This window comes from Hipposideros armiger, unplaced genomic scaffold (assembly GCF_001890085.2).
Source record: "Hipposideros armiger isolate ML-2016 unplaced genomic scaffold, ASM189008v1 scaffold_664, whole genome shotgun sequence".
Classification (NCBI taxonomy): domain Eukaryota; kingdom Metazoa; phylum Chordata; class Mammalia; order Chiroptera; family Hipposideridae; genus Hipposideros; species Hipposideros armiger.
Window position 1 is genome coordinate 486,506 of NW_017732014.1, and position 26,735 is coordinate 513,240.

General features: G+C 43.4%; 1 protein-coding gene and 1 long non-coding RNA gene across 6 annotated transcripts in view; one reads left to right on the forward strand and one right to left on the reverse strand.

Moving 5' to 3' along the window:
• Nucleotides 1-2,058: 2,058 nt before the first annotated feature.
• Nucleotides 2,059-19,526, forward strand: LOC109372799 (uncharacterized). Its single transcript, XR_002122096.1, has 3 exons — nucleotides 2,059-2,329; nucleotides 11,639-11,700; nucleotides 19,499-19,526. It is a non-coding gene; the product is annotated as an uncharacterized LOC109372799 (long non-coding RNA).
• The window catches only part of ZNF235 (zinc finger protein 235), a 61,983-nt gene continuing 51,960 nt past the window's right edge, over nucleotides 16,713-26,735 (reverse strand). For 3 of the 5 annotated variants that reach the window (XM_019626253.1, XM_019626254.1, XM_019626255.1), the window contains exons 2-5: nucleotides 26,466-26,529; nucleotides 24,403-24,529; nucleotides 23,809-23,892; nucleotides 16,713-19,574 (exon numbers count right to left, since the gene is read on the reverse strand). In XM_019626253.1, the coding sequence (XP_019481798.1) occupies nucleotides 17,611-19,574; nucleotides 23,809-23,892; nucleotides 24,403-24,529; nucleotides 26,466-26,480 (2,190 nt within the window). In that variant the 5' untranslated portion in view covers nucleotides 26,481-26,529 and the 3' untranslated portion in view covers nucleotides 16,713-17,610. The remainder of the gene's footprint in view (nucleotides 19,575-23,808; nucleotides 23,893-24,402; nucleotides 24,530-26,465; nucleotides 26,530-26,735) is intronic. The other 2 variants (XM_019626256.1, XM_019626257.1) reach the window with 1 other exon arrangement.

The window sequence follows — 26,735 nt, forward strand, 5'->3', positions numbered from 1 at the left end:
CAGTGTCACTGGCCCTCATATGTGGGATCCGAACCAGGGCCCTCTGGCGTCCCAAGCCAGTTCTTAACCATCGCGCCACTCGGCCGGCCCAGTGTACACATTTTTAACCATGAGTTTGTTAGATTTTTTTTTTAATTAAATTTCTTGGGGTGACAATAGTAAAATTATATAGGTTTCAAATGTACAATTCTATAATACATTATGTATTGCATTGTGTGTTCACTGCTGAGAGTCAGTTCTTCCATCTCCATATATTTGACCCCCTTTACCCTCTACCATCTCCCCTCTCCCTTACCCTCTGGTAATCACTAAATTGTCTGTGTCTGAGTTTTTGTTCTTTTGTCTTGTTCCTTTGTTGCTTTCAGTTTTATATCCCACCTATGAGTGAAGTCATATGGTTAGCTTTTTCTGACTTATTTTGCTAGCATAATAATCTCAAGATCCATCATGTCACAAATGGCAGTATTTCATCTTATGGCATTTTATATATATACCACATCTTTATCAAATCATCTATCGAATGACACTTTGGTAGTTTCCATTATGTTGGCCACCATAAATAATGCTGCAAAGAACATTGGAGTACATATATCTTTATGAATAAATGTTTTCAGATTTTTGGGGTAGATACCCAGAAGGATTGCTGGGTCATGTGGTAATTCTGTTCTTAATTTTTTGAGTAATCTCCATACTGTTTTCCATAGCGGTTGTATCAATCTGCATTCCCACCAACAGTGTATGAGGGTTCCTTTTTCTCCACAGCCTCTCCAACACTTGTTATTATTTATCTTGATGGTAACCATTCTAACGGGTGAGATGATATCTCATTGTGGTTTTGATTTGCATTTCCATAATAGCTAGTGAAGTTGAGCATTTTTTCATATATCTGTTGGTCGTTTGTGTCTTCTTGGGAGAAGTGTCTGTTCAGGACTTCTGCCCATTTTTTAATTGGATTGTTTGTTTTTTATTACAGACATCTTACTCCTTACATCTGAACACGTAAGTGTATATTTCCTAAGAACAAGGGTATTTCCTTAATACTGCTACAAGTATAATATTCAGGGAAATTTAATATTGATACATAACATTATCCAACCTACAGACCTTATTCAAATTTTATCAATCACCCAATAATACATTTATCACACTTTTTTTCTGGTCCAGAATCCAGTCAAGGATTATACATTGCATTTAGACTCCTTTCATCTGGATGACTACCTCAGTCTTTGTTTTTAATGACCTTGATAGTTCTGAATGTCTCTTAAATTTGGATTTGTCTGACATTTGCTCATGATTTGATTTAAATTAGGCATTATTTTGGCACAAGGATTCCATAAGTGATGTGTCCTTGGTGCATCACAACGAAACATGTTTGTCCCATTATAGGTGATGTTAACTTGATTAAGGTAGGTGTGAGCTGGTTTTTCCATTGTGAACTTACCATCCACAATTTCTGGCTCACAGGTCCCAGAACTCTTGGAGTTTTCTTATGTGTTGGGGGTGAAAAGGAGTGTCTGTTTTAATGAGGTGACTTGGAAGGCATTTAGGGATGGGGGCTGGTTGCCAATGGAACCAACCATGTGATTAGAAGGTTGGAACTTTCAGTCCCACCCCCAGGCCTCCAGGGATGGAAGTGGGGCTAGAAATTGAATCAATTACCAGTGGCCAAAGATTTAACCAATGGTGACTGTAAAGAATTTTCCAGGCCAGCCGAGTGGCTCAGTTGGTTAAGAGTGTGAGCTCTGGCAACACGGTCGCTGTTTGGATTCCTACATGGGCCAGTGAGCTCCGCCCAAGCTGAGCTGCCAACAGGTGGCAGGATGGTTCAGCTGGTGAGAATGTGCGCTTTTAGCAATAAGGTTTCCAGTTCGACTCCTGCGTGGGGTGGTGGGCTATGCCCACCTGAAACTAAGATTGAATACAGCACCTTGAGCTGAGTGGCGACGAACATCCTTTGGGCGGCCGGATGGCGACTGGACTTGGAGCTGAGCTAGCTGAGCCTTCCACAACTAAGATTGAAGGACAACTTGGCTGTTCCCCTTCCCCAATTCCCCAACACTGTTCCCCTTCCCCAATTCCCCAAGAAAATCTTAAAAAATATAATAATAATAATAAAGTGGCAACCTAATGTAAGAGCTACCTTGTCGAGGATTCTGGGAAGTGTAGTCCTAGAGCACCAGGTAGTAAGCCACTTTCGCTCTCAAAGGGTGGAGCTGTAGCCCTTGTTTTCTCTGGGATTCTGGGAAGTGTGGTTCAGAAGGGGTGTATAGTCCAGGCACTTCAGCTACAGGAGAGCGACTCAGTTGCTGGGGTCAAGACTTTCTAGGAGGTGAGTGAGTGCTGGACCCGTGGGTCTCTTCCGAGTTTGCCTGGGCCTGGGACTCGCAGGTGCCGCTCGCGCCCTCAGGGAATAGAAGCTGCTGAAGGCAGGGACCTCGGTTTGCATCATCTTGGCGTTTAGGGCGATTCGTGCATCCCGTGTGGGGGGGTGGGCTGGGGTCTGGATTCTAACTTTGAGGGTCTCTTGGGCGCTCGGGTTCCCTCGCCTCCCCCATCTTCCGCTCGCTCTGCTGCCTTATGGTGATATAATCTTTGTAGTTATGAAATTTCTCTGTCTCTCTTCTGTAAAGTGGAGTTAATAGTAGTATCTGCCTAGTAGGCGAGTTGTGAGATATAGGTGAAATAAAAAGATGTAAAAATGCTTAGAAGCGATCCTGGCACAAGTTAAAAGGTGGTCGGTTGTTACCAATTCATTATTTCTTTCCGAGAAGCGCTCAGTCCCTGAAAGCTTCTGTGCTGAGCCCACGGTGGGTTCTGAGCTCCAGCTGCTGAGCCCTCTGATCCCTGCTGGAAGTGGGGCTGTTCCTAGATTCCTACTGACTCCCCCACTCCATCCCCACCCTTTTTTTTTTTTTTTAAAAGGGAGGAGTGGCTCTCACCCGCCAGCTGGTGCCTGGGGGTGTCCACTGTGACTTATTCTGGACCAGAGACACAATTGTGCTATCTTGCCGTCTCTTTTCCGTTCTCAGCCCTGACTTCTCAAAGAGGGTGCAAAAAGGAGGGAGTGACCCCTTGGCTCCTGGTCTCATTGTCCAAACGTGGGAGAATTTAACACGCTGTGTGCCATTTAAGCTCTCATTTGGAGAGCAGACTTCCTTCACTCATTAGCAATTTTTTTCTTTTGGGCAAATGCTCAAAAGTTTATTATAGAATACAGGGGAGGTTGGATGAGGCATATGTTGATGAGTAACAATATTTGTTAACATGTTAAGTGCTGGTTTGTTCTTCTACAGGCTTTATATGCATCAACTTAATCCTCATAATAGACAAAGATAGTTGTCTGTATTTTACAGATGAAAACGTTGATAGGCAAAAAAATTAAGTTATTTTCCCAAAGTCAAACAACAGGAAAAGACAGAACCAGGAATTTGAACCAGGTAGCCTTGATTCTTGAACTTCATGCCATACTTTCCTTTCGCCCCAAGAAATGGTAATCCCCATGACTGGAGGAGGGAGGGTCATTTGGTAATAATTTAGGACCTTAGAGGAGTTGAAGGCTGTGCTCATTTAGTTAATTCCTTGTTATTTTATGTGACATTATGTTCATATTCTGATTATAGAATTAATTTATGCTCATCATAGAGAATTTGAGAAACAGAAGAAAGCCAAAGTGTAGAGATAACTATAAACATGTTAATTTGTTTCTCTTTTTCCTCCCCTCCCCACTTTTCAAGTGCGTTTTCACCATTTGTATATACTTTATGAAAAGTTTGTTGAAGTAATTTCCTCATGTGAAAAATTGGCTTCTACTTTTTAGTGTTCATGAAGGAGTTCTTAATATATTTTGAGTTCAAGTCCTTTGCTATATTACTGTGAATAATTTTTTCCATTCTGTCATTTGTCTATTTTCTTAACTGTCTTTTAAAATTATTTTCAGTTGTAATTTACATATAATTTACATAAAGTAAATGCATTTGATCGGTTTTGACAAATATACACACATGCCCACTGCCACCATCTAGATGTAGACTATTTTCATCGCTGCAAAAAGTTTCCTTGTGCCCCTTGCCATACTCCTGGCTCACTGATTCACTTTATGTCACTAAAGATTAAATTAATCTTTTCTTGAGTTTCTTATTAATGAAATTATACAGTATGTATTCCTTTTGTGTCTGGCTTCATTGCTTATTACTATGGTTTTGAACACTTATCAAGAGTTTGTTCCTTTTTATTGTTACATAGTATATTGTTGTTTGAGTAGACCACAATTTGGTTACCCGTTCACCTATTGATGGATATTTGGGTTGTTCTTATTGTTTTAGCTATTGTAAATAAGCTTTCAGAGGCATTTGTGTACTGGATTTTTTATGAACGTAGGTTTTTGTTTTTGTTTTGATAAATAACTAGTAGGGGATTCTATGGGTCATATGTTTAACTTTTTCAGAAATTACCAAATCATTTTCCATTGTGGTTGTATATTTTACATCCTCACCAGCAATGTGTTAAGAGTTCCACTTGGCTCCACATCTTTTCCAACATTTGATATTTTCAGTCTTTTAAATTCAGCCATCCTAATGGCAATAGTGCAGTGATATATCATTGTGGTTTTAGTTTGCATTTCTCTGATGCCTAAGGATATTGAACATCTTTTCTTTTGCTTTTTGACCATTTGTATATCTTCTTTTGGAATTGTTTGTTCAACTCCTTTGCTCAATTTTTAAATTAAGTTTTGTTCTTATTGAATTTTAATAGTTTTTTTTGTATTCTATTGTGTTGTCAGAAAAGTCATGACGTATTTTTTCTATGTTTTTCACTGCAAAAATGTGTCATGACTTTTCCAATAACCCAATAGATAGAAGTCCTCCTGACCCATGAGCATTTAGATCTTCTTTCATTGACACCTTCTTGCATTTATTTGGGTCTTATTTCATTTCTCTCTGTTATATTTTATTGTTTCCAATGTGTAGATTTCTACATATATTTTGAAGTTTATCTCAAGTGATTGATGTATTGGGGTTGCTATTCTGAAGGGTATTGTTTTTGAAATTCAATTTCTATTTGTTTGCTGCTAGAATGTAAAACTATAATTGGTTTTTGTATCTTGCCTTTGCTAAATTTGCGTATTAGTTTTAGTAACTTTTTTTTGTTTTGTTTTGTTTGTTTGTTTTTTGTTTAGCTGAACCATCCTGCCACCTGTTGGTAGCTCAGCGGCTGCTCAGCTAGGGCCGTAACTCGAACCGCTGTTGCTCAGAGCTCAAACTCTTGAGCGAGCTCTTAACCAACTGAGCCACTTGGCAGGCCCTAGTAACATTTTTTATGTCACAGGATTTTCTACATAGACAATAAATAGAGTTGTACTCTTTCCATTCCCATCCCCGTTCTGTTGACTTCTTTTTTCTTCCCTTATTGCATTAGATAGGGCTGGTAGACCAATTTTGAGTGAAGTACTAACCGTATACATCCTTGCCTTGCTCTTCATCTTAGGGAGAAAGCATTTAGTCTTTCTCCAGTACCTGGAGGGTTTTTTGGTAGCTCAACCATTGGGGTTGAGTAAGTTCCCTGTCACGTCCTGCAGTGGGAGAATGAGGTGGGGGGGGGGGGGGGGCGAAGGGTTAAGAAATAAAAGAAACAGCAGTCAAGAGTTAAATGAGCGTGAGGCCAAGGGTCTCCAGCCTCGTGGACTAAGAGCCCCAATCAGGCCGACACACCCCTTTTATTGCTCCACCTACCCGGAAGTAGCATTGTTCTCTCCACTGTCTGTGAGTCTCATTCCTGAGAACTTGCTCAAGCCAGATTACCCATGCCTGCAAGCTGCTGTTACAGAAAGTCCACCTGCAGTTTAAGACAGATGCTCTGCCTTCACACACCCTATATGCAAATGACCCCAGGAAGAAAAGATTATTATGCTGAGGACAGATACTATCACACCATCAGGTCACTTCCCAAGCAGGTTGAGGGAAGGAATGTAGCTACAGAGGTAGAAAACCTCCAGTCTCTTTGGGGGGCGGGTGAGGGCCCATGCCCACCTCCATCAGCCCCGAGATTTCTCCTGATGGCTTCATGTGACTGTGCATGGCTTAGGTTGTTCCTCCCATGAGGAATCTTATCCGTCATTGACTAACCAGCCATCCTTTGGAGCCAAACAGGGAGACACAAGGTGTATGAGCAGTGTCCTCAAAAGGGTCAGTTTAGGGTTAAGTGCGGGGGGACAGACGGCTGGACAGCTGCGGGGCAACATTCCCTTCTAGTTGTACTTTATTTAGAGTTTTTATCATGAATGAATGCTGAATTTTATAAAATGCTTTTTCTGTTCATACCAGGATGGTCACATGTTCCTTCGGTTCAGTTTGATTATTTTGAACCTTGTTTTTAAGCTTTGTTAGGGTGGGTCTTTATTTTATTATTAGTTTTTAAGATTTTATTGGGGAATTGGGGTAGGGGAACAGATAAGTTGCTGTCCTTTTGTTCTTCAGTCTGATTGTGGAGGACATAGCCTCACTGACCCATGTTGATATTATCATTGCGCTCTTCCCAGGTGAGGCAGTCTCTCGACGGCCACTCACGGGGGCTCACAGCAGCTCACATGTTGTCACAGTTTGTTGCTGGGGGAATTAAGTGTGTCCTGTGTGGCTCCCCAGGGAGGGGACGCCTGGAAGCCTGGATGGGTTTCCTCTATACTTCACCCGATGAAACAAAGCTTTACACAAACCAGAGTGAGAAGGAGGGGCCTGGAGGGAAACAGTGAGCTTCCTGGTGGAAAACAGAGTTCTCACAACCTCCCTCCCCAGCTGTTAACCTTGTAAATGCTGGATTTATTGCCTGGGCTTTGAGTTCAATTGCAGTGAGGGGAAAGGGGACTTTTAAGAGCATGGCTTTGTATTTTTTGGCTTTTGCACCTGGTTGTATGATAAAAATTGATGTAGATGTGTATATGTTTATAACTTTATAAACGCTGGAGGGATCACCCCAATCACGGAAAGCTGCAAAGAAGTGTTAGGGCCACAACTTCCTTACTTCCTGCTGCCAGGTTGGGGGAGGGGTGAAATGTAAACTTTTTAAATTTTAGGAACAGATTAAGTCTCTGTAACTGATGATTTTTGCTGAGTCTCGCCTCTTTGAGCCTCTGGAGGGAAAGGGAGGCAAGGTAAAAAGAGAGGCCATCTCCAGGTACACTTTCAGAGTTTCCAGAAGCACTTCTTGGCTGCTAATGAGCTCTTGGGAAATCAGATGCCTGACCGGAGAGCCAGCCGGATGTTTTTCCAGCCTGTGTGCATACTGCTGAGAGGGCCTTACTTGGACTTGCAGCACAGCTGTCTGGCAAGAAGGGCAGCTGGCGTTTTTGGTATCACAGATCCCAAACTGCCTGGACCTGTCTCTAAGCTGACACGGGATGCTGCCTGCCTGAGCTGTTTCAGCCCCAGCACAGGCTGGGCTGGATTGAATGCGATGGAATTGCTCCACCCATGACACCGGCTCAGATTATGGGACTACTGCAGATTTGGGGTCCTCAGTGGGGGACCCTAAACTGTTACAAAATATCACGGCTGCTCTCACTTCTGGGTACCTATTCAAAGGAAATGAAAACAGGTTACCAAAGAGATACCTGCAGCCCCGTGTTCACCACAGCATTTTCTACAATAGCCAAGATATGGAAACAGCCTAAGTGTCTATCAACAGATGAATGGATAAAGAAGTGGTGTATATATACAATGGACTACTATTCAGCCATAAGAAGAAAAAAGGAAATTCTGCCATATGCGACAATATGGATGGACATTGAGGTCATTGTGCTGAGATAAGTCAGAGAGAGGCAAATACCGTCTGATAGCTCTTATATGTGGAATCTCAAAAAATCAAAATCATGAAATGGTGGTTACCAGGGGCTGGGGAGTACAAACTTACAGCTAGTAGGTAAATAGTCCTGGAGACCTAATACATGGTGTAGTGATTACAGGCAACAAAACTATTATAAACATTAAATTTGCAAAGAGACTAGATCTTATCTGTTGCCAGCACTAGAAGAAATGTGTGTGTGACGAGATAGAGATGTTAGCTAATGCTACAAGGTAAATCTCAAAAAAGGTGAAAAAACCCATCAGGGATGCTGCTGGGCCCTCTGGGTCACATGGAAACGCCCAAGCAAAGGGCTTATTATTGTCTGATGGGACCGTCTGAAACTGAGCTGGTCGACACTATATGTCAATACAGAGACTGGCTGCATTTTTTTTTTTTTTTACATTTTATTGGGGAACAGCCATGGTCATTGGTTACACGTTGCTTTCATGCTACAGTGGCATAGTTGACTTTTGGGAGGGCGCAGCTCACAGTGGCCCATGTGAGGATCGAACCGGCAACCTTGGTGATATTAGCACCACGCTCTAACCAACTGAGCTAACCAGTCACCCACCCCCTTGTATGTCTAACTTATGAGCCTTGTCTGTCAAATAACACATTCAGACATCAATAAGAGATCATTCAAAAAGATGTGCAGGGCCGGCTGAGTGGCGCATTGGTTAAGAGCGGGCTTGGGACGCCAGCTCTGAGCAGCAGGGCCCCGGTTCGGATCCCACATGAGGGCCAGTGACACTGCCCTCTACAGCTAAGATGGTGAGCAACAGCTCGACCTGGAGCTGGGCTGCCATGAGTCGCTGGTGATGGCGTTGGCTGCAGCCCCTGCTGCAGTGGGCTGCCATAAGCTACCATGAGTGGCTGGCAGCCTGCGTGAACTGCTTTGAACCGCCGTGAGCAGCAGTTCAATGGCCGGTGAGTGACTGCCTCACCCCGGAAGAGCCCAGTGATCATACCAACATGGGCCAGTGAAGCGACGTCCTCCACAACTAGACTGAAGAACAAAAGGACAGCAACTTGGCTGTTCCCCTTCCCCGATTCCCCAACACTGTTCCCCTCTCCCAACTCCCCAATAAAATCTTAAAAAAAAAAAAGATGTGCAATAGGGAGAGTGCTCCCATTTCAGAAATCTGCAAGTGTCCCAAATTTAAACATAAAAGGGCTTTCTAGGGCCCGCCGAGTGGCTCAGTTGGTTAAGAGCTCGCTCAAGAGTTTGAGCTCTGAGCAACAGCGGTTCGAGTCCAGCCCAAGCTGAACAGCCGCTGAGCTGCCAACAGGTAGCAGGATGGCTCAGCTAAAAAAAAAAAAGAGCTTTCTAAAGCAGGAACTTCATGGGGAAGAGGCAGGGAGGAGCAGGTGGCCAGAGCAGGCCTTCAATAGGAAATGTTTACTGTCTGCAGACATCCCAGAGATGTCCTTGAGATGCTTCAGAATCGTATATACGGCTAGAAACCCAGAGGAAGCGCCCAGAAAGTGAAACTGTTGCCTTCCAGTCCCCTGACCTGGGAACCTCACCTTATCCATATCGCCCCTGTCCAATTGTGGGTTCATTCATTCTTCCATTCGTTGTGCCCTCTCTGCCCTTCGTAGGTTTAGGAGGACTGGCGATATGAAGCTGAGTAAGAATCACCTCTCAGGTAACACAGGAGGTTAATTAATAAAATAGCCCTGGAGGATTGTGGAAGGCTTCCTGGAGGCAACGCCTGAGTAGGGTTATCCAGAAAAATGAAGAGAAAGAGGGCCTCCCAGGTGGAGGCAAAGATGGCCTGGACAAAGGGGAGGACCTAAGGCCTCAGGAAAGGCCACGTCACGTCTGGGAAGTCGGGGCTAGAAAGGGATCCTGGCTAATTGTCACGGACAAAACTGAGCCAGGCACACCTGACCCTTATTTGGTCGGTGAGTTTTTCCCACTAAACACCTGGAATTGTCATATCTCCATGTAACTCCCAGTTACTGAGCAGAAGGCATGTGACGACCCTGGAGCCGGAGAGGAAATCTGGGGTTGTGAGGGTATACTCCAAGTAGGAAAAGAAACCAATGCTGACAGGTGACAGGTCTCAAATGCTTACCGCGTGCCCGCCACTGACCTGTGTGTTTCTGTTTTACTGCGTTATGCCTCACAAACAGCCTGGGAGGAAGTTACGATTATCTTCCTCTTATAATGATGAGGCAACAGGCACAGAGAGAGTGCCAGTCAGCGTTAGATGGGGCTCCCGAAACCACGCCCTTCCCTGCGTCTCATTATCTGGCAAGCCGGCCATCCGGCAGGGGGCGCTTTCTCCCTCTTTTCCGTGTCCTTTACTCCTTAGGGTAAGTTGAATCCTGTCCCCCCCCAAAGATGTCCAGGTCCTAATCCCCAAAACCTGGGAATGTTTCTTTCTATTTTGCCTATGTGATTAATTTAAGCGTCTTGACATGGGGAATGTAGCCTGGGTTATCCAGGTGGGCCCAATGTAATCACCAGGGTCTTATAAAGGGAAGACAAAGTGGTCAGAGGGAGCTGCTGTGCCCCTGGCTTTGAAGGTGGAGGACGGGGCTACGAACAGCCTCCAGAAGCCGCAAGAAACAGGCTCCTGCCTGGAGCCGCCAGGAAAAACCAGCCCTGCCAGCACCCTGATTTTAGCTCAGTGAGAACTCACTGTGGACTTCTGACATCCGGAACGGTAACAGTAAATTTGTGTTGCTTTAAGCTAAGTTTGTGCTAATTTTTTTTTCAGAAGCCTAGGAAACGAATCCATTTCTCACCTGTTCTTTCACTGATTCCATGAGAATGTTCCCCGCTCGCCTGTACTTGTCTTTAGAGCAGCCTGGCGACACAGGCTCAAATCAGAGCTCACGGGACCTCCACCTGCCCTTCTGTTAAGTCGGAACAACCGTAACTGTAATCCTTTCTTATAGAGAATTTATCTCATGGGCCAAGCCCTGAGCCCCGCCTCACACACAGAAGCTCCCCAAACCTCCAGGACACCCTCTGGGTTAGATTTTGTCATCACTCAAGTATTGTTCAATGAAACAGAGACTCACAGAGTTTTTGTTTAACATGACAAATGAAGAAAAGTCACAGGTTGCGTTAGTCCTGGAACATAGGGGAAGGGGGATGGGCCTTTGGGCCTCTTCTGGCTTCAGGAAGAAAAGTCACCAGCACGTGAATATTCCTTTTTCTAAAACAAATATGAACGTTCAAGAAGTTACTAGGCAACAAATAAGTAAAGCTGCCAGCCAGAATTTCACACTTTTCAAAGATGAAAGTCTCTGATGTTCGGAGTCTTGCAAGCACATTTGCAAAGATGGCTTTGTAAAGCGGGATAGCATCTGCTTCTGTGCAGCTGCCAGGAAATGGGGTCCCCCCTCCCAGCAGGGCTATAGCAGCTTCTCTCCACTCTCACAGCCACCCCAGGAGGTTAGGCACCATTGCAATCCTCAACTTGCTGATGGCAGAATCCACTTCAACCAAAGCTAGTAGCATGGCTATGATTTGAACTCGGGCATTTTGGCGCCAGCACCAAAACACATTCCCCTGCCTCCCCTTCCCACATTTCCGGGCCTGGGGATGGTAGGTGTGGGAGCTTTGAGGAGCAGTCTGCTGGATGATTAGACACAGCTGTGCAGCTTGTTCTCATCCCCGGCTGAACTAGCGGTAGCTGGAGCTCAGCCCAGACTCTGCTCACCAAGCCACAGGGGGCTGGGTCCGCTGGTGGAAGGGGCGCCTTTCTCTGGTTTTCTTGAAGATGTCAAATCAGCTATGGAATTCCTGGCCTTTCTCTCATGACTTCTTTTTTCCTTTTTCCAGGTCTGTCTTCACATGACTCTGGCCTTCCCCAGACAAAAGAGGAGAAAATGACCAAGTGCCAGGTGAGTTGCATTTTTATTATCATTTTGCATAGTGGCCATATCTTTTCTTGGTTTCTTGGAATGTGAAAGATGACACAAATACTTAGCGTCTGTGATGTATTGGGCATTTGTTTTTTAATTTATGGCTTTTGTTCTCTTGTTTAACAAATAATAATGTAAAAGCAAATAAAAACATTAAAATAGAAAATTCCTCCATTACTACTCTGCTTACAAATCACCTGTTTTATATATATATATATATATATATATATATATATATATATATATATTTTTTTTTTTTTTTTGGGGAATTAGGGAAGGGGAACAGCCAAGTTGTCCTTCAATCTTAGTTGTGGAGGGCGCAGCTAGCTCAGCTCCAAGTCCAGTCACCATTCGGCCACCTGTTGGCAGCTCACAGCTGCTCAGCTCAAGGAGCTGTGTTCAATCTTAGTTGCCGGTGAGAGTAGCCCACTATCCCACATGGGAGTCGAACCAGCAGCCTTGTTGTTAGGAGCATGTGCTCTCACCAGCTGACTCATTCTGCCACCTATTGGCAGCTCAGTGGCAGCTCAGCTCGGGCGCAGCTTACTGGCCCATGTGGCAATCGAACAGGGGATCCTGTTGCTCAGAGTTCGTGCTCTTAACCAACTAAACCACTCCGCTGGCCCATCAATACTTTTTTTAAGATTTCATTGGGGAAGAGGAACAGTGCTGGGGAATCGGGGGAAGGGGAACAGACAAGTTGCTGTCCTTTTGTTCTTCAGTCTAGTTGTGGAGGACGTTGCTTCACTGGCGCATGTTGGTATTATTATTGTGCTCTTCCTGGATGAGGCAGATCAGTCACCAGCTTCTGGACGGCTGCTCACTGCGGCTGCTGGCTACACACGGTAGCCCATGGCAACCCACTGCCACAGGGGCTGCAGCCTATGCTGTCGCCGGCGACTCACAGCAGCCCAGCTCCAGGTTGAGCTGTTGTTCAGCATCTTAGCTGTGGAGGGCAGTGTCACTGGCCCTCATATGTGGGATCCGAACTGGGGCCTTCTGGTGTCCCAAGCCAGCTCTTAACCATCGCGCCACTCGGCCGGCCCTTTCCTGTCTCCTTTTTATGTTGTGTCTCAGTTCTAGATTTTTTTATGGTTACCATTAGGTTTATGCAAAAGGTTTCACCTATACAGCAGTCCTCTTTCTAATTATTGCATCTTACCTCCATTACCTGTGCTAATTCAGTCCTTTTCCCACTCTCTGTTTTTATTGTCACAAATTATCCTTTTATGCTGTGTATTCATTTCTAAATTGCAGGAGCTACTGTCCTTTTTTTTTTTTAAAGGACCTCCTTTAACCTTTATTTTATATTTAAATGTTTAAACTGTATTCTGAACAAGGGTTGCACTTTTCTGCTTCTGTCTGAGTCATCATACTACTCATAGTTTTGTATCCTTTTTTTTTATTTCAGATAGAAGAGCATCTTTTAGTACTTCTTGTATTACAAGTCTTGTGGTGGTAAATTCCCTGAGCTTATGTATGTCTGGAAAAGCCATTATTTCTATTTCATCAGGAAACTTAGAGGATAAGTTTCCTGGATATATTTTTATTTGATGGAGATTTCTCTTGCAATACTTTGAACACTTGGTTCCACTCTCTCCTGGCTTGTAGGGTTTCTGCTGAAAAATCTGATAATCTAATGGGGTTTCCTTTACAGGTTATTATTTTCTTGTCCCTGGTTTGAGAATTCTTTGTCATTACCTTTTGACAGTTTTAATATAATGTGCCTTGGAGAACACTTTTGGATTCGAGGATCCAATTCTTTCCACAGGTTTGGGAAGTTCTTGTCAATTATTTGATAGGCTCTCTTTCTCTGTCTCCCCCTCGTGTCCTTGTATAGTGCCCTTTCTAAAGGAGTTAGTTACCATAGAGTTCTTTCATTTTATTACTCTTGATTCTCCTTCCGAGTCATTTCTAGATTTCTGTCTTCTATGTCACTAATTCTTTCTTCCATCTGGTCTATTTCCTAAGCCCACTGGTTTAGTCTTCATCTTTTTTACTGAGTTCTTCAGCTCTAGAATTTGTTTGGTTGTTTTGTCAATAGTTTCAATCTCCTGTGTTCATTTTGATTTCTGAGTTCGCTGAACTGCCTTTGAGTTTTCTTGTATCTTGCTGAGTTTTTTTCAGAACTGCAATCTTGAGTTCTCCAACATTTAAATCACACACTTCCATGTCTTTAATTTTCTGAAGATGTTTCATTTTCTTTCTGCATTCCCTTGTTGATTATTCATTGTGCTTGGATTATCTCTCTGTCTGGGAATTTATGGGAATGAGAACTTTTAACATATTTGACACTTCAGTGTCTAGCAGGTTAACATGTAGAAATTTTTTCATTAGGTGGTGCTGAAGCACAAGTTTTTCTCTTATCTGCACTGCTGGGGCTTGGGGCATCTCTGTGGGGTGTTGTAGCTTTGGCCAAGGAAAATGCCCCACATTCCTTGAAGAAGTGTGTGTCCCCTTTAAGACCCAGTCACCTCAGTCTCAGGGCACCACTCAAGTGGATTGGAAGTGGCGGGCTATGGGTCTCCTGTGTGTTCCCAGCACCACCTTCCTGTAACCAGAAGCTGCCAGCAGAGCTGGTCTGAGTTTACCCATCTGCTTCTACCCGGCTGCAGAGATGGGTTGAGGAGGGATTGGCTGGGGACAGGGGGAAATGGATCATATCTGTGGCTCTGCTCTTACTAGTGGGTTTAGCCACAGTGAGTACAGACCACTTAAGCTGTAAAGTTTTTTTCATCCCTTTTGCAGTCTGCTGAGTGGGCCACGGGGATGGGTGGATGGGTTCCGTCATCTATGGAATGTTTTGTCTGGTGCTGGCCGGCTGTGGAACGCTGTGACCCTTTGCACCACATCTCTGACCCTGACTTTAGCCTCAACGTGTGCCAGCCACTCAGGCCTTACTGTTATCTCTGCCTCTCTGGTTTGCCCAGTAGGGTTTGCACCCCCATCCTTCAATGCTATTGCATCTACTGGGGCCATGGCAAGTAGATGTACTGCACTCGGCATCTGTCCCTGTCCTCTGCTCTGTCCCATCTCCGCTGTTCGCTCAGATATTGGGTTGTCGGAGAAGTCATGACACATGTTTACAAAAGATGGCACTAGTTCATTTTTGGAAGTACTAGACTCATTTGCATCTATGTTATTCAACTATGTCATTTGACAGCTGGCAGTTCTAGCTTCATTCTAAAAAAAAATTGAGTGATTTGGTTGAGTTTTGGAGATTTTACAAGTTGAAGATGGAAGACCAAACTGTGCATTTTTACCATATTTTACTGTTCTACTTCCATAAAGGGAAGAACATGAGTCAAACTTGTGAAAAGTTGCATAAAGTTTATGGTGACAATGGTCTCTAAGAATGTCAATGCCAACGATGGTTCACGAAATTCCGTGCTGGCGATTTTGATCTCAACAACACTCCTCGGTCAGGGAAGCCCACGGAGGTTGATGACAAAACAAAGACATTGATCGAGTCAAACCCATGTTACATGACACGAGATTGCAGAAACATTGAACATCTATCATTCAAGCATTCATAACCACCTGAGGAAGCTGGGATATCATAAGCAAGCTCGATATTTGGGTTCCGCATGAACTCAAAGAAGTTCATTTGACGGCGCATATAAACATCTGCAATATGCTCATTAAATGTGAAGAAAACGATCCTTTTTGAAGCGACTTATAACTGGTGATAAGTGGATTGTTTACAACAATGTGGTGTGCAAACGGTCTTGGTCCCGACATGACGATTTACCTCAAACGACATTGAAAGCAGACATTCATCAGAGGAAGGTTATGCTCTCAGTGTGGTGGGATTTTAAAGGTGTCGTGTTTTTCAAGCTCCTTCCAAGGAACCAAACAATCAATTTGAATGTGTACTGTCGGCAGTTGGACAGTTTGAACAAACCATCATCCAGAAACGTCCAGAGGTTGTTAATTGTAAAGGAGTTGTGTTCCATCATGACAATGCGAGACCACACACGTTTGATCACCCGTCAAAAATAATTGGAGCTTGGATGGGATGTGTTGCCACACCCACCATACTCGCCTGACCTTGCGCTGTCAGACTTCCACTTGTTTTGCTCTTCAAAACTCTTTGCGTGGTATAACATTCAATTCAGATGAGGCTGCAAATCAGCACCTTGTTCAGTTTTTTGCCGATAAAGACAGGTCCTTCTATGAACGAGGAATTATGAAGCTCATTGAAAGATGACAAAAATTTATTGAACAAAATGCAATATATCATTGATTGATCTTTGTTCTTTGTATAAATGACCTTTGAAAAACAGACAAAGTATGTCATAACTTTTCCGACAACCTAATACATCCACCTTCAGATCTCTCAATGGACAAATCTCTCTGATGAGTTTGCTTGTTGAGTAGGCGATCCTTTGTTGAATTATAGCTGTTCAACGTGGAACTTCAAGGGGAGAGACCTGCAGGTCTTCTCATGCTGCCATGCTGCTGATGTACTCTTTTGTATTGTAGGATCTATATCCTACAATATTTTTTCATGGCTGTATATTATTAAAACACATCCAGATATTTTGCTGATACTTATTTCCTTTTTTGAATTCAGTATAAAGATCTCTGTGTATGCTCTTTCTCACTTTTTCTAGTCTCCTAAGCAAAACCTCTAGTGCTAGGGTTGCCAGATCAAAGGGTATTTTGATACATATGGACCAGCTAATGTTGTTCATCTGTACCAAGAGGTGTTGAACAGGTTGCTGTGGAAATTACAGTCCATCTAAATTGTTACATTTAATGACATTCAATCAAAATTAAATTGATGACATTCAATCAAAATTAAATAAGTTTCTTATCCCACTGCCCCCTCCCCATTTTAGCAGGAAAAATGAGGGTGGAATGTGACAAAATGAATGTCCTTGAAATCTGCCAAAGCCCCTGCCTCAAGAGGTCAGGATGGAGGAAGGACTGTGTAGAGAAGACAATTTGACTTAAACCTGCATGGAAATAATGAGACAAAACCAATTATTAACAATTCAAGTTTACTGAAATTTTGTCATTAGTAACCACTTTTAACACTTTGAAACAATTACAGTAAAACCCTACCTTAACAAATTAGGGTTCAAAATTTCCAATCTTACAAATTCCATCATTGGATTAATAAAAAACCAGTACATTTCAGCCTATAAAATACAAGCTAATGTTTAGCTAAATATCACACTGTACACACAGATGATACACTGTATAAAGAACTGAGGCTGGTTGGAGGATGGGAGCCATTCACAAATCTTGTCCAAATTTCTATTACTGTGGATGGCAAAATTATGGTTTTCTGTAGTTCAATCAATATTTCCTGAAACGAATCTTATTAAGGCTATTTGCAGGATTCCTTTTGAATATGTTGGTATGAATTTAAGGTAGGGAACTGATTAGAATTTTTAAATACTTGTCCTAATTCTAGGATTTTCCTTCACTTTGCTTAGTAATTGCTGGGCACCCACTACAAGTCAAGCAGTTCTCCAAGGTAGAGAGGCAGTAGCGAAAAACACCCCTGCCTATGTGGAGGTTACACTGTTTATCCATCATTATACTTTTGTTCAAATCCTATCCATTGCTTTTATAAGCCCTTTCTTCTGGGTAGATGCCAATGAAATTTAAGATTCTTTGATAAGTGTTCATCTTGAGAATTATGACATTCAAAACTCTAGTATAACCATTGGCCATATTTATAAAACCAGTTTTCTGTCATGTGCGAAATCTGATGTTTATAAAGAATTCATCTCCCAACTAAGTCCTTAAAACAGCATTTTGTAAAGCTTCTTTCCCGTGATGATTCCTTAAAGTTTCTGAGTTCTGAAGGAATTTTTCACAATTACCAGCATAGTCTTCCCAACGGAGACAAAGGCTGCATCACACCTCACATTTCTATAGATTCCCTCCAGTGTGGATTCTCTGATGGTATACGAGGTGTGATCTCTGGCTGAAGCCCTTACAACACACATCGCATATGTATGGTCTCTCTCCAGTGTGGACCCTCTGATGTGTGTGAAAATGTGAGGCCTGACTAAAGCCCTTCCCACACTGCTGACATGTGTAGGGTTTCTCTCCCGTGTGGACCCTCTGATGGGCACTGAGCCCAGCACTCCAACTGAATTCTTTCCCACACTCCTCACATTTAAATGGTTTCTCACCGGTGTGAATTATCTGATGGACTTGAAGATTTGACCTCTGGCTGAAGGCCTTACCACAGGTATCACATTTGAATGGTTTCTCTCCAGTGTGAACCCTTTGATGGGCTTGAAGATGTGAGGCCTGACTGAATCGCTTCTGACACGCATCACATTTGAATGGTTTTTCCCCAGTGTGGACACTTTGATGAGCTTGGAGATTTGAGGCCTGACTGAAACCCTTCCCGCACTCTTCACATTTATAGGGTTTCTCTCCCGTGTGGACTCTCTGATGATTGTGAAGATTCAAGCTCCAATTGAAGCGCTTCCCACACACCTCGCATTTGTATGGTTTTTCCCCAGTGTGGACTCTCTGATGGGCTTGAAAATATGAACTCTGACTGAAGCCCTTCCCACACACATTACATCGAAATGGTTTCTCTCCTGTGTGAACCCTCTGATGGCTCTGGAAACTTGAAGCTGAACTAAAACCCTTCCCACACTCTTCACATTTATATGGTTTCTCTCCCGTGTGGACTCGTTGATGACTATGAAGATTAAAGCTCAAACTAAAGCACTTACCACACTCATCACATTTGTATGGTTTCTCTTCAGTGTGGACTCTCTGGTGGGTGTGAAGATTTGAGCTACAACTGAAGCGTTTCCCACAATCTGCACATTTGTAGGGTTTCTCTCCAGTGTGAATTCTCTCGTGGGCCTGAAGGTGGGATCTCTGAGTGAAGCCCTTGCCACATATCTCACATTTGTAAGGTTTCTCTCCAGTGTGGACTCTGCAATGAATATTAAGATCTGTGCTACGACTGAAACCCTTCCCACAACTTTCACATCTGTAGGGCTTCTCTCCTGTGTGAATAGGCAGGTGAGCATAAAGATGTGAGGTCTGATTAAAGCTCTTACCACACTCATGGCACGAATAGGGTTTCTCCCCTGTGTGGACTCTCTGATGAGTCTGAAGGTTTGAGCTCTGACTGAAACCCTTGCCACACTCATGACACCAATAGCGTTTTTTTCCTGCGCGAACACTTGGTTGAACGGGCATGGTATCCTTCTCATTTGTACTGTATGTAAGGGACTGCTTTCCCACGTGTACCTGCTGATGAACTTGAAGACTGGTGCGATCACTGAATACTTTTTCACATTCATTACACTGGTAGGTTTTCTGTCCCGTGTGGATTATACTGAGCTGGGCAAGAGGTGACACTTTTGACAGGTCTTCACCACAGTCCTTGTTGCTGTGAGCTTGATCTCTTGTGTGTACTGTATCCTCATGGTGGTGTGAAATACAACCGAAAATGTTAACACATGGAGCAAATATACATAATTTGTTTTTCATTGGTGTCTGCGTACAACTTCTCTGGTAATTCTGTGTCTCGTTCAGATATATTTTACTCCAAGAATTCTGGGCTCTCCCAGCTGGAAAGTCTTGCTTTTCGTTAATATTGGGATGACCCTCAATAAGATTCAGTATATAGCTGTCTTCCACATGAGCCTGAATTGATATTCCTGTTCCCACCTGACAGGGGGAATTATGTGCTTTGGGGAATTGAGAGCTCTTTTCTTGAATGTGTATCATGGAGTCTTGACTTTTGCTTAATTTACTCACAACATGTTTCTTGATTTGCCAGCATGAAAGCTCTCCCAATGAAAGGCACCTTACTCCAGTTTCATGAAGAGTGTCCATCTCATTTTCATTCCTGCCTCCTGGAAGGAAAAGGAGAATAAAGAATTAAGGACAAAGAGATTAACACCAGCAAGAAAGTGGTCAAGGAAGCCACAAGCCCTTGTTTCCCCATGGAGACATTAAAAAAACAATTAGAGACAATAAATATGTAAGAGTTCTGTAAAGGGATTGAAGGTCTACAGCAACAAAGAAAGCATCCAATCAAGAACACCCTATGTTTACAAAGGTATGAAATTTGGGATCAGCCAAGATTGAGGGAATAAGGTCTTCTCGGGTCTTATCTAAGTATGTGTCTTGCCTGGGGCTGTGAGTGTTTTTTTTTCCATTCCCCACTATATACAACTACTTCTAAATGTCTCATCATTTTTACTTGTATGGATGGTCTAAAGCAGCGGTTCTCAACCTGTGGGTTGCGACCCCTTTGGGGGTCGAACGACTCTTTCACAGGGGTTGCCTAAGACCATCGGAAAACAAAAAGATATTTACATTATGATTCATAACAGTAGCAAAATTACAGTTATAGAGTAGCAACGAAAATAATTTTATGGTTGGGGGTCACCACAACATGAGGAACTGTATTAAGGGGTCACGGCATTAGGAAGGTTGAGAACCGCTGGTCTAAAGGATGCAGCAGCCCACAATAGTCAATGACGGGTAAGATTCCTTGTGGGAGGAACAACCTAAGACAGGCACGGTCGGGTGGAGGCCATTAGGAGAAATCTCGGGGCTGATGGAGGTGGGCATGAGCCCTCACTCACCCCCCAAAGAGACTGGAGGTTTTCTACCTCTGTGGCTACATTCCTTCCCTCAACCTGCTTGGGAAGTGACCTGATGGTGTGATAATATCTGTCCTCAGCACAATAATCTTATCTTCCTGGGGTGTATGCTTACAGGGTGTGTGAAGGCAGAGCATCAGTTTTATCCTGCAGGCGGACTCTCGGTCTCGGTAATAGCAGCTTGCAGGCATGGGTAATCTGGCTTGAGCAAGTTCTCAGGAATGAGACTCACAGACTGTGGAGAGAACAATGCTACTTCCGGGTAGGTGGAGAAATAAAAGCGGTGTGTCGGCCCGATTCGGGGCCCGATTCGGGGCTCTTAGTCCACGAGGCTGGAGACCCTTGGCCTCACGCTCATTTAACTCTTGACTGCTGTTTCTTTTATTTCTTAACCCTTCGCCGCCTCCTCTCGTTCTCCCACTGCTCATGTCGTGCGGGACGCGACAGTTCCTGGCTCACATTTCCCCAAACCCTTGGAATTTCCTACGTAATAAGAGCAATGGGAGCATCTTTTCTTATATTTGATCTTTTGGCCTCGATTCCTGAAATTGCCTCAGAGGCATAAAGGGGAAATGGGTGCCTTGTTATCCATAAGAAGTCCCTCAAGCACACCTGAAATTTTCTTAAGGCAACTTTGGGAAAGCACTTAGGGTTGGGGGCTGGTTGCCAGGGGGAACCAACAGTGATTGGAGGGTTGGAACTTTCAGTACCACCCTCTGAGGTCTGGAGAGAGGCTGGAGGCTGAATCACCAATGGCTGATGATTTGATCAATTGTGCTTATATAACAGAGCCTCCATAAAAACACAAAAGGAGGGGATTCCGGGAGATTCTGGGTTGGTGAACACAAGGAGATGCAAGTGAAATCGGGCCCCTAACATTGAAACCAGACCCCAAGAGGGTGTTGTTTTGTTTTGTTTTCCTAGTTTTAAATGTCTTTTAGGAGATAACAGCAAGCCTCCTCCAAGCTCCAGAGACCACCAGACCAAGCTGGACCACACTGGTGCCAGAGGCTTGAGCACGCGCAGTTAACAGCTAGATAACCCAAACTGACCTCAAGAGCACAAGGGAACCCAAATGCATGGAACTGAAGTAGCAGAGATTCAACTTTTACCACCTGGAGCCCATTAAGAAGCACGGCGTCCACCAGTAAGGAAGATGGGGTGCAGGGACCAAATCTGGACCCACACAGGACTGAAAAACTCTAGCATATTGGAATTTCTTTCTTTCTCACTCTTTCCACATCCCTACCCTTAGATGGCTTAGTTCCAACACTATCCAATCACACCACCTGAGTTAGAATTAATCAATATGTATAACTTCTCTTTACCCTCGCCTTTTAAAACTGATCCCAAGCCTTTGTTCGGGAAGACTAATTAGAACTTTTTCTGTTTTCCTCATTTGACTGGCTTGCTGAGAATAATCTGCCTCCTTCGGCAAAAGCTGCTGCCTCGCTTTTGGCTTCTCTGTAAGCAGCAGGCAACACAGGGCCAGTGGGGGCCCAGAGACCATGGAAGCTCCCCACTCCTTCCCACATACCTCGCCCTATGTATCTCTTCCATCTGACTGTTCCTGAGTTACATCCTTTAATAATAAATTGGCAATCTAGGAAAGTAAAATGTTTTTCTGAGTTCTGTGAGCTGCTCTAGCAATTGACTGGAACCTAAGGAGGGGGTTGTAGAATCTCACTTCTATAGCCAGTTGGTCAACAGCAAGGTGACGTCCTGGACTTAAGATTGGTGTCTGAAGTGGGGTGGGGGGACCGCAGTCTTGTAGGACTGAGCCCTTAACCCGTGGGATCTGATGCTGCCTCCAGCTAGAGGGTGTCAGACTTGAGCTAAATTGTAGACGCCTTGTCAATGTCTGCTGAGAATTGAAAATTACATGAAGATCAATGGAAAAGAATAGAGAGCACAGAAATAGACCCAAACATACCGGGGGTGCCAAAAAAATATATACACATGACTTGTATTCATTTTTTGTTATTGGTACATATTGAGCATTACAATATTAATAGTTTTTTCCTTTCTTAAAATGTGTATACATTTTTTTTGGCACCCTCTGTATCTGACCAATTAATTTGAAAAAGATGCCAAGGTGATTCAATGTGGAAAGTTAGTCTTTTAAACAAATAAGAGCTGGAACACTGTGTATCACTATGGGGGAAAAAAAACTTTAACCCTTACTTCATACCATACATAGTAACTCAAAATAGATCACGATTTGAACTGTAAAACTTTTAGGGGGAAAAGAAAAACATAGGATAAATTCTTTGCAAACTTCAGGGTGGCAAAGACTTAAGACACAAAAAGAATACATTGTAAGAAAAAACTGATAAATTGTGCTTCATTGAAAGACATTTGCTCTTAGACACCATGAAAAAAATGAAAGACAATACAGAGTGCGATTAAAATTCCTGCAAACATGTATCTGTGTATATCCATAATATATAAATAATCCTTCCAACTTAATATTAAGACAAACAAATCAATTTAAAAGTCAGAGGTCTAAACCCAGGCACCACACAAAAGAAGAGATACAAATGGCCAAGACAAACTTGAAAAGACAACCCTGAAATGATGTTTAAAATCACTAGTCATCATTAGAACTACAACGATCTACCATTACACAACCGCTGGAATAGTTAAAATTATAGAGTGATGATACCAGCCAAAATCTCATACTCTCCTGGCGGGAATGCAAACTGGTAGAGCCATGGTGAAACAGTCGGCCCATTTCTTAGGTTAAACATACATCCACCATATGAGCCAGCCAATCCTATGCCTACATAGTTTCCCAAGAGAAAAAAGAACCTGAATGTGAATTTTCATAGCAGCTTTTGTCACAGTAGCTAAAAACCGGAAACAACCCAAGTCAAAATGGTGAAGACAAAGAGATGGTACAGTCACACAAAGAAATACTACTCAGCAATGGAAAAAACTGAAGCACACATCTCAAAAACAATGCTAGAACACCAGACACAAAAAATGGCATAAGATTCCATCTGTATAAACTTTTGATATTTTAAAAAGAGTGGTCAGAGAAGGCATTGGATGAAATGACTTGAGTAGAGACAGGACTGAATAAGAAAGGGGTTGGAGGTTTATGGAAAAGCAGCATTCCAGCCAGAGAAAAGAACGTAAGAGGTTCCTGATGCAGAAGCATAATCGTCATAGCAGAGGAACAGGTGATGCTGCCAGAGCCAAAGGGAAGAGGAAATGACAGGAGAAAAATGTAGACTGGGAAAGCCCGGTGAATGAGCAGACACCACAGGGCCTTCCAGACACCTGAAATACTCTGGGTTTTATTCTGAGGGACACAGGAAACCAGTGGAGGGCTTGAAGAGGAGTGACATGATGTGACTGATGCTCCCCAAGGCTCTCTCAGGCTGCTGTGTGGGGAAGAGATCGCCCAGAAAAGGCAGAATGACGGGACTGTTCCCTACAAGGTCTCCCCTGCAGTTCGCCGCTGAATGCCTACCTCTGTGGGTCTGGATCGCCGTCATCCAGAGCTTTTCCTCCCTCTCCAGCTGGGATATCACATCTGGCTTGGAGGACTGATGCCCTGTGAAAAGATTAAGAGTTAAGTGAAAACATTCAAGGTAAAACGTACTAAAAAATGTGGGTTCCAATCCCATGATGTCAGGCTCTACCCACCCCTCCCAACACTACCCAAAGCAGTGTTTATCAAACACTTCGATGCAACTCACTAAATTCATGACCCATCAATGGATCATGACCCACGAGCTTCAAAAAGATGTATGAAATGAGGAGCCAGGTACAGCCACACTCGACTGTTCACTTACAGTTAACTTACGAAAGACAAACGTTTGCCTTGGAACAAAGGCTACAATCGTCTTGTCTCTATGTTCCAAAGGGACTGGGAAACGGGTCTCTAGGAGTCCTGACACCGTGAAGTACTTAGTGGGCAGAGGCCAGGGATGCTACCAAATGCCTAAGATGCACAGGACAGTCCCCACTACAAAGAATGATCTGACCCCAAATGTCAATACTGCCAGGTTGAGAAACCCTGCTCAAGGGAATGAAGCCGAGTCCCAGAGCGCCTTGTCCTCACCCACTGAGACCAGGTTCCTGAAGTTCTCCAGCATCACCTCTCGGTACAGCTTCCTCTGGGCGGAGTCCAGCAGCCCCAGCTCCTCCTCCGTGAAGACCACAGCCACGTCCTTGAACATCACCGCCTCCTACAACACCAAACACAGGCACCCTCGATCTTACGACCAATGGCCACTGGGAGGGGCAGCGCTGAGAAGGTGGAGGAGATAGGCAGGAAGGTGTTCCAGACTCTAAGGGACGCGAACAAGTCTTTTTAGTGACATTTCTCCTCTTCCCCTGCCACAGTCACACCAAAAATGCTGGTGTGGGGGGTGGGAATGAAAAGGAAAAAAAAAAAAAAAGAAAAATTTGTGTACATGTAACATGGTGCCCTTTATATAGTTAAATAAAGTCTCCTGAATTGTCACTGTTAAACCATGGCATGTACACGTTTTACAATTAGACTGACAGTGCCAAATTTTGTAAGAAATTCTGAGTGAAGTTAGTCCCAACAAACAGTATTTAAAAGTGCCTATCTCCGTCTCTCTCTGGGTGGTACCCCAGGTGAGGGTCAACGTTATTTTTGGAGTCCTTCATCCACCAGACACGCCAGGCACACATGCCACGTGGCCTCAGCCTCCTGAATGGTAGTCTCATTTCTTCTGGGTCTCTCTCCATTTACCCTAACTGGACACTGAAACTCCTGGCTCAGGTCACTGAAACTTTTTGTGTGTAAAAAAATAATATAAACGGAGCCTCTTCAAAGTGGAATCAGACCTGCCATCCCAGAGGAACTGTCTCGCAAGCTTTATTCCTCAAACCTTTGGAATGTTAAAACTGGGCAAAACAACCTTTGGACTGGGCTTAAAGGAGCACTGTATCCCAAACCATTTCCAAAGCTAACAGGAAAGCAGACATTATGACTGCAAGGACTGAAAATTAAAGATTCTTTAGAATCAGCATCACTATGTTTATCTGCACTGATGGAAATCCCTTCCTTGGCTTATTAACAACCATAGAAATGCCTTCCTTCTATTGATGTAATTGTTCGCCTTCCCTCTCTCATAAATACCTCTCGCCCTTGTCTCCTAATCAGAACATTATTTGGGTTTCTGCCTGAAGCACTGATTCCTGAATAGCTATTCTTTTGGTTCTCAAAAGCTGTCGCCTCTGACTTTGGTCTTTTATTTTTAGGTTAAGTGTTAGCTGGGGACTGAATGGACCTCAGTAGGTATCTGAAAGTTCACAAATCCTTTGTTACAATGAAGACAAGACCATCTATATTGTCACACAGTTGTTTCATGGAGTAAATGAAACAGCTGGCCAGTCCCGGGTGCTACTAGACCTAGAATCTATTGCTTTAAAATATACTAACACGTTAGTGAGTAAAACAGGTACTTAACTATCACACATACGTGGTTTAACTTAGAAGTAAATAAAGAATCTAGCTCTTCTTATTTTAAAACAACTAAAATTCTTTTCTCTGACTTCAGTACCAGCTGGGTGTTGCACCAAGCCATACTTTAGACATTCTTTCCACAAAAAATGTGAGGCACCATGTGAAAAGGCACCATGAGAAAACAACTGAGTCCCTAGAACTTTAAGGGGAGAAAAACTGGTAGAATTCTCCTGTTTGGGGAGAAAGGTTATATGTAGAAAAACTCACTGCAAACATCTTTAAAGTGATAAAATTCATAAACCACATAAATGAGGAAGGGTGGAAGTATTAGGTATATTGTGGGAAATGATGTGGCCATTTAAGCTGTAGGTGATATAAAATTAAACTTTAAAAACCAAAGTGGTACTTAAACTATGATTAAGTATACGTCTAAATGCAAATGATAAGGAATGTGGGAAAAAGAAAAGTTAATTTATAAACATGTTTAAAAGGTGGGAGTTTTTTATTTAAAATATATATCTATTAATTTTCACAGTATTTGGAAATAAGCAAAAAGCAAGAGCCTGTCACACAACAATTTGTCAAGTGCCTTTGGTTCCATTTTACCCTTCCCGAGCAGGAGAAAAACGTGACCAACTTCTGAAAAATGAGAGATGTCACTTTAAGAAACAGAAAGACCAACTTACCTGGAACTTGGTCATTTTTCTCGTTCCTCCTTTTGGGGAAAAGCAGATTTCTGGGAAGGCCAAGCTGGGGAAGGGAAAGCCATCATGAGAGAGATGATAGGGATGCTACTGGCCCACGTGACACTCCACAGGGGCATGGAGGGGTGCCCCTTTCTCTAGGCAGAGGCAGTGGCAACAAAGCTTAATAAGAACAGGGCTGGAGTCCAGCTTCTCCTGGGCCCCCTCAACCAGCTTCCATTATTCATGAACACTTCTTTTTTTTTTTTTTTT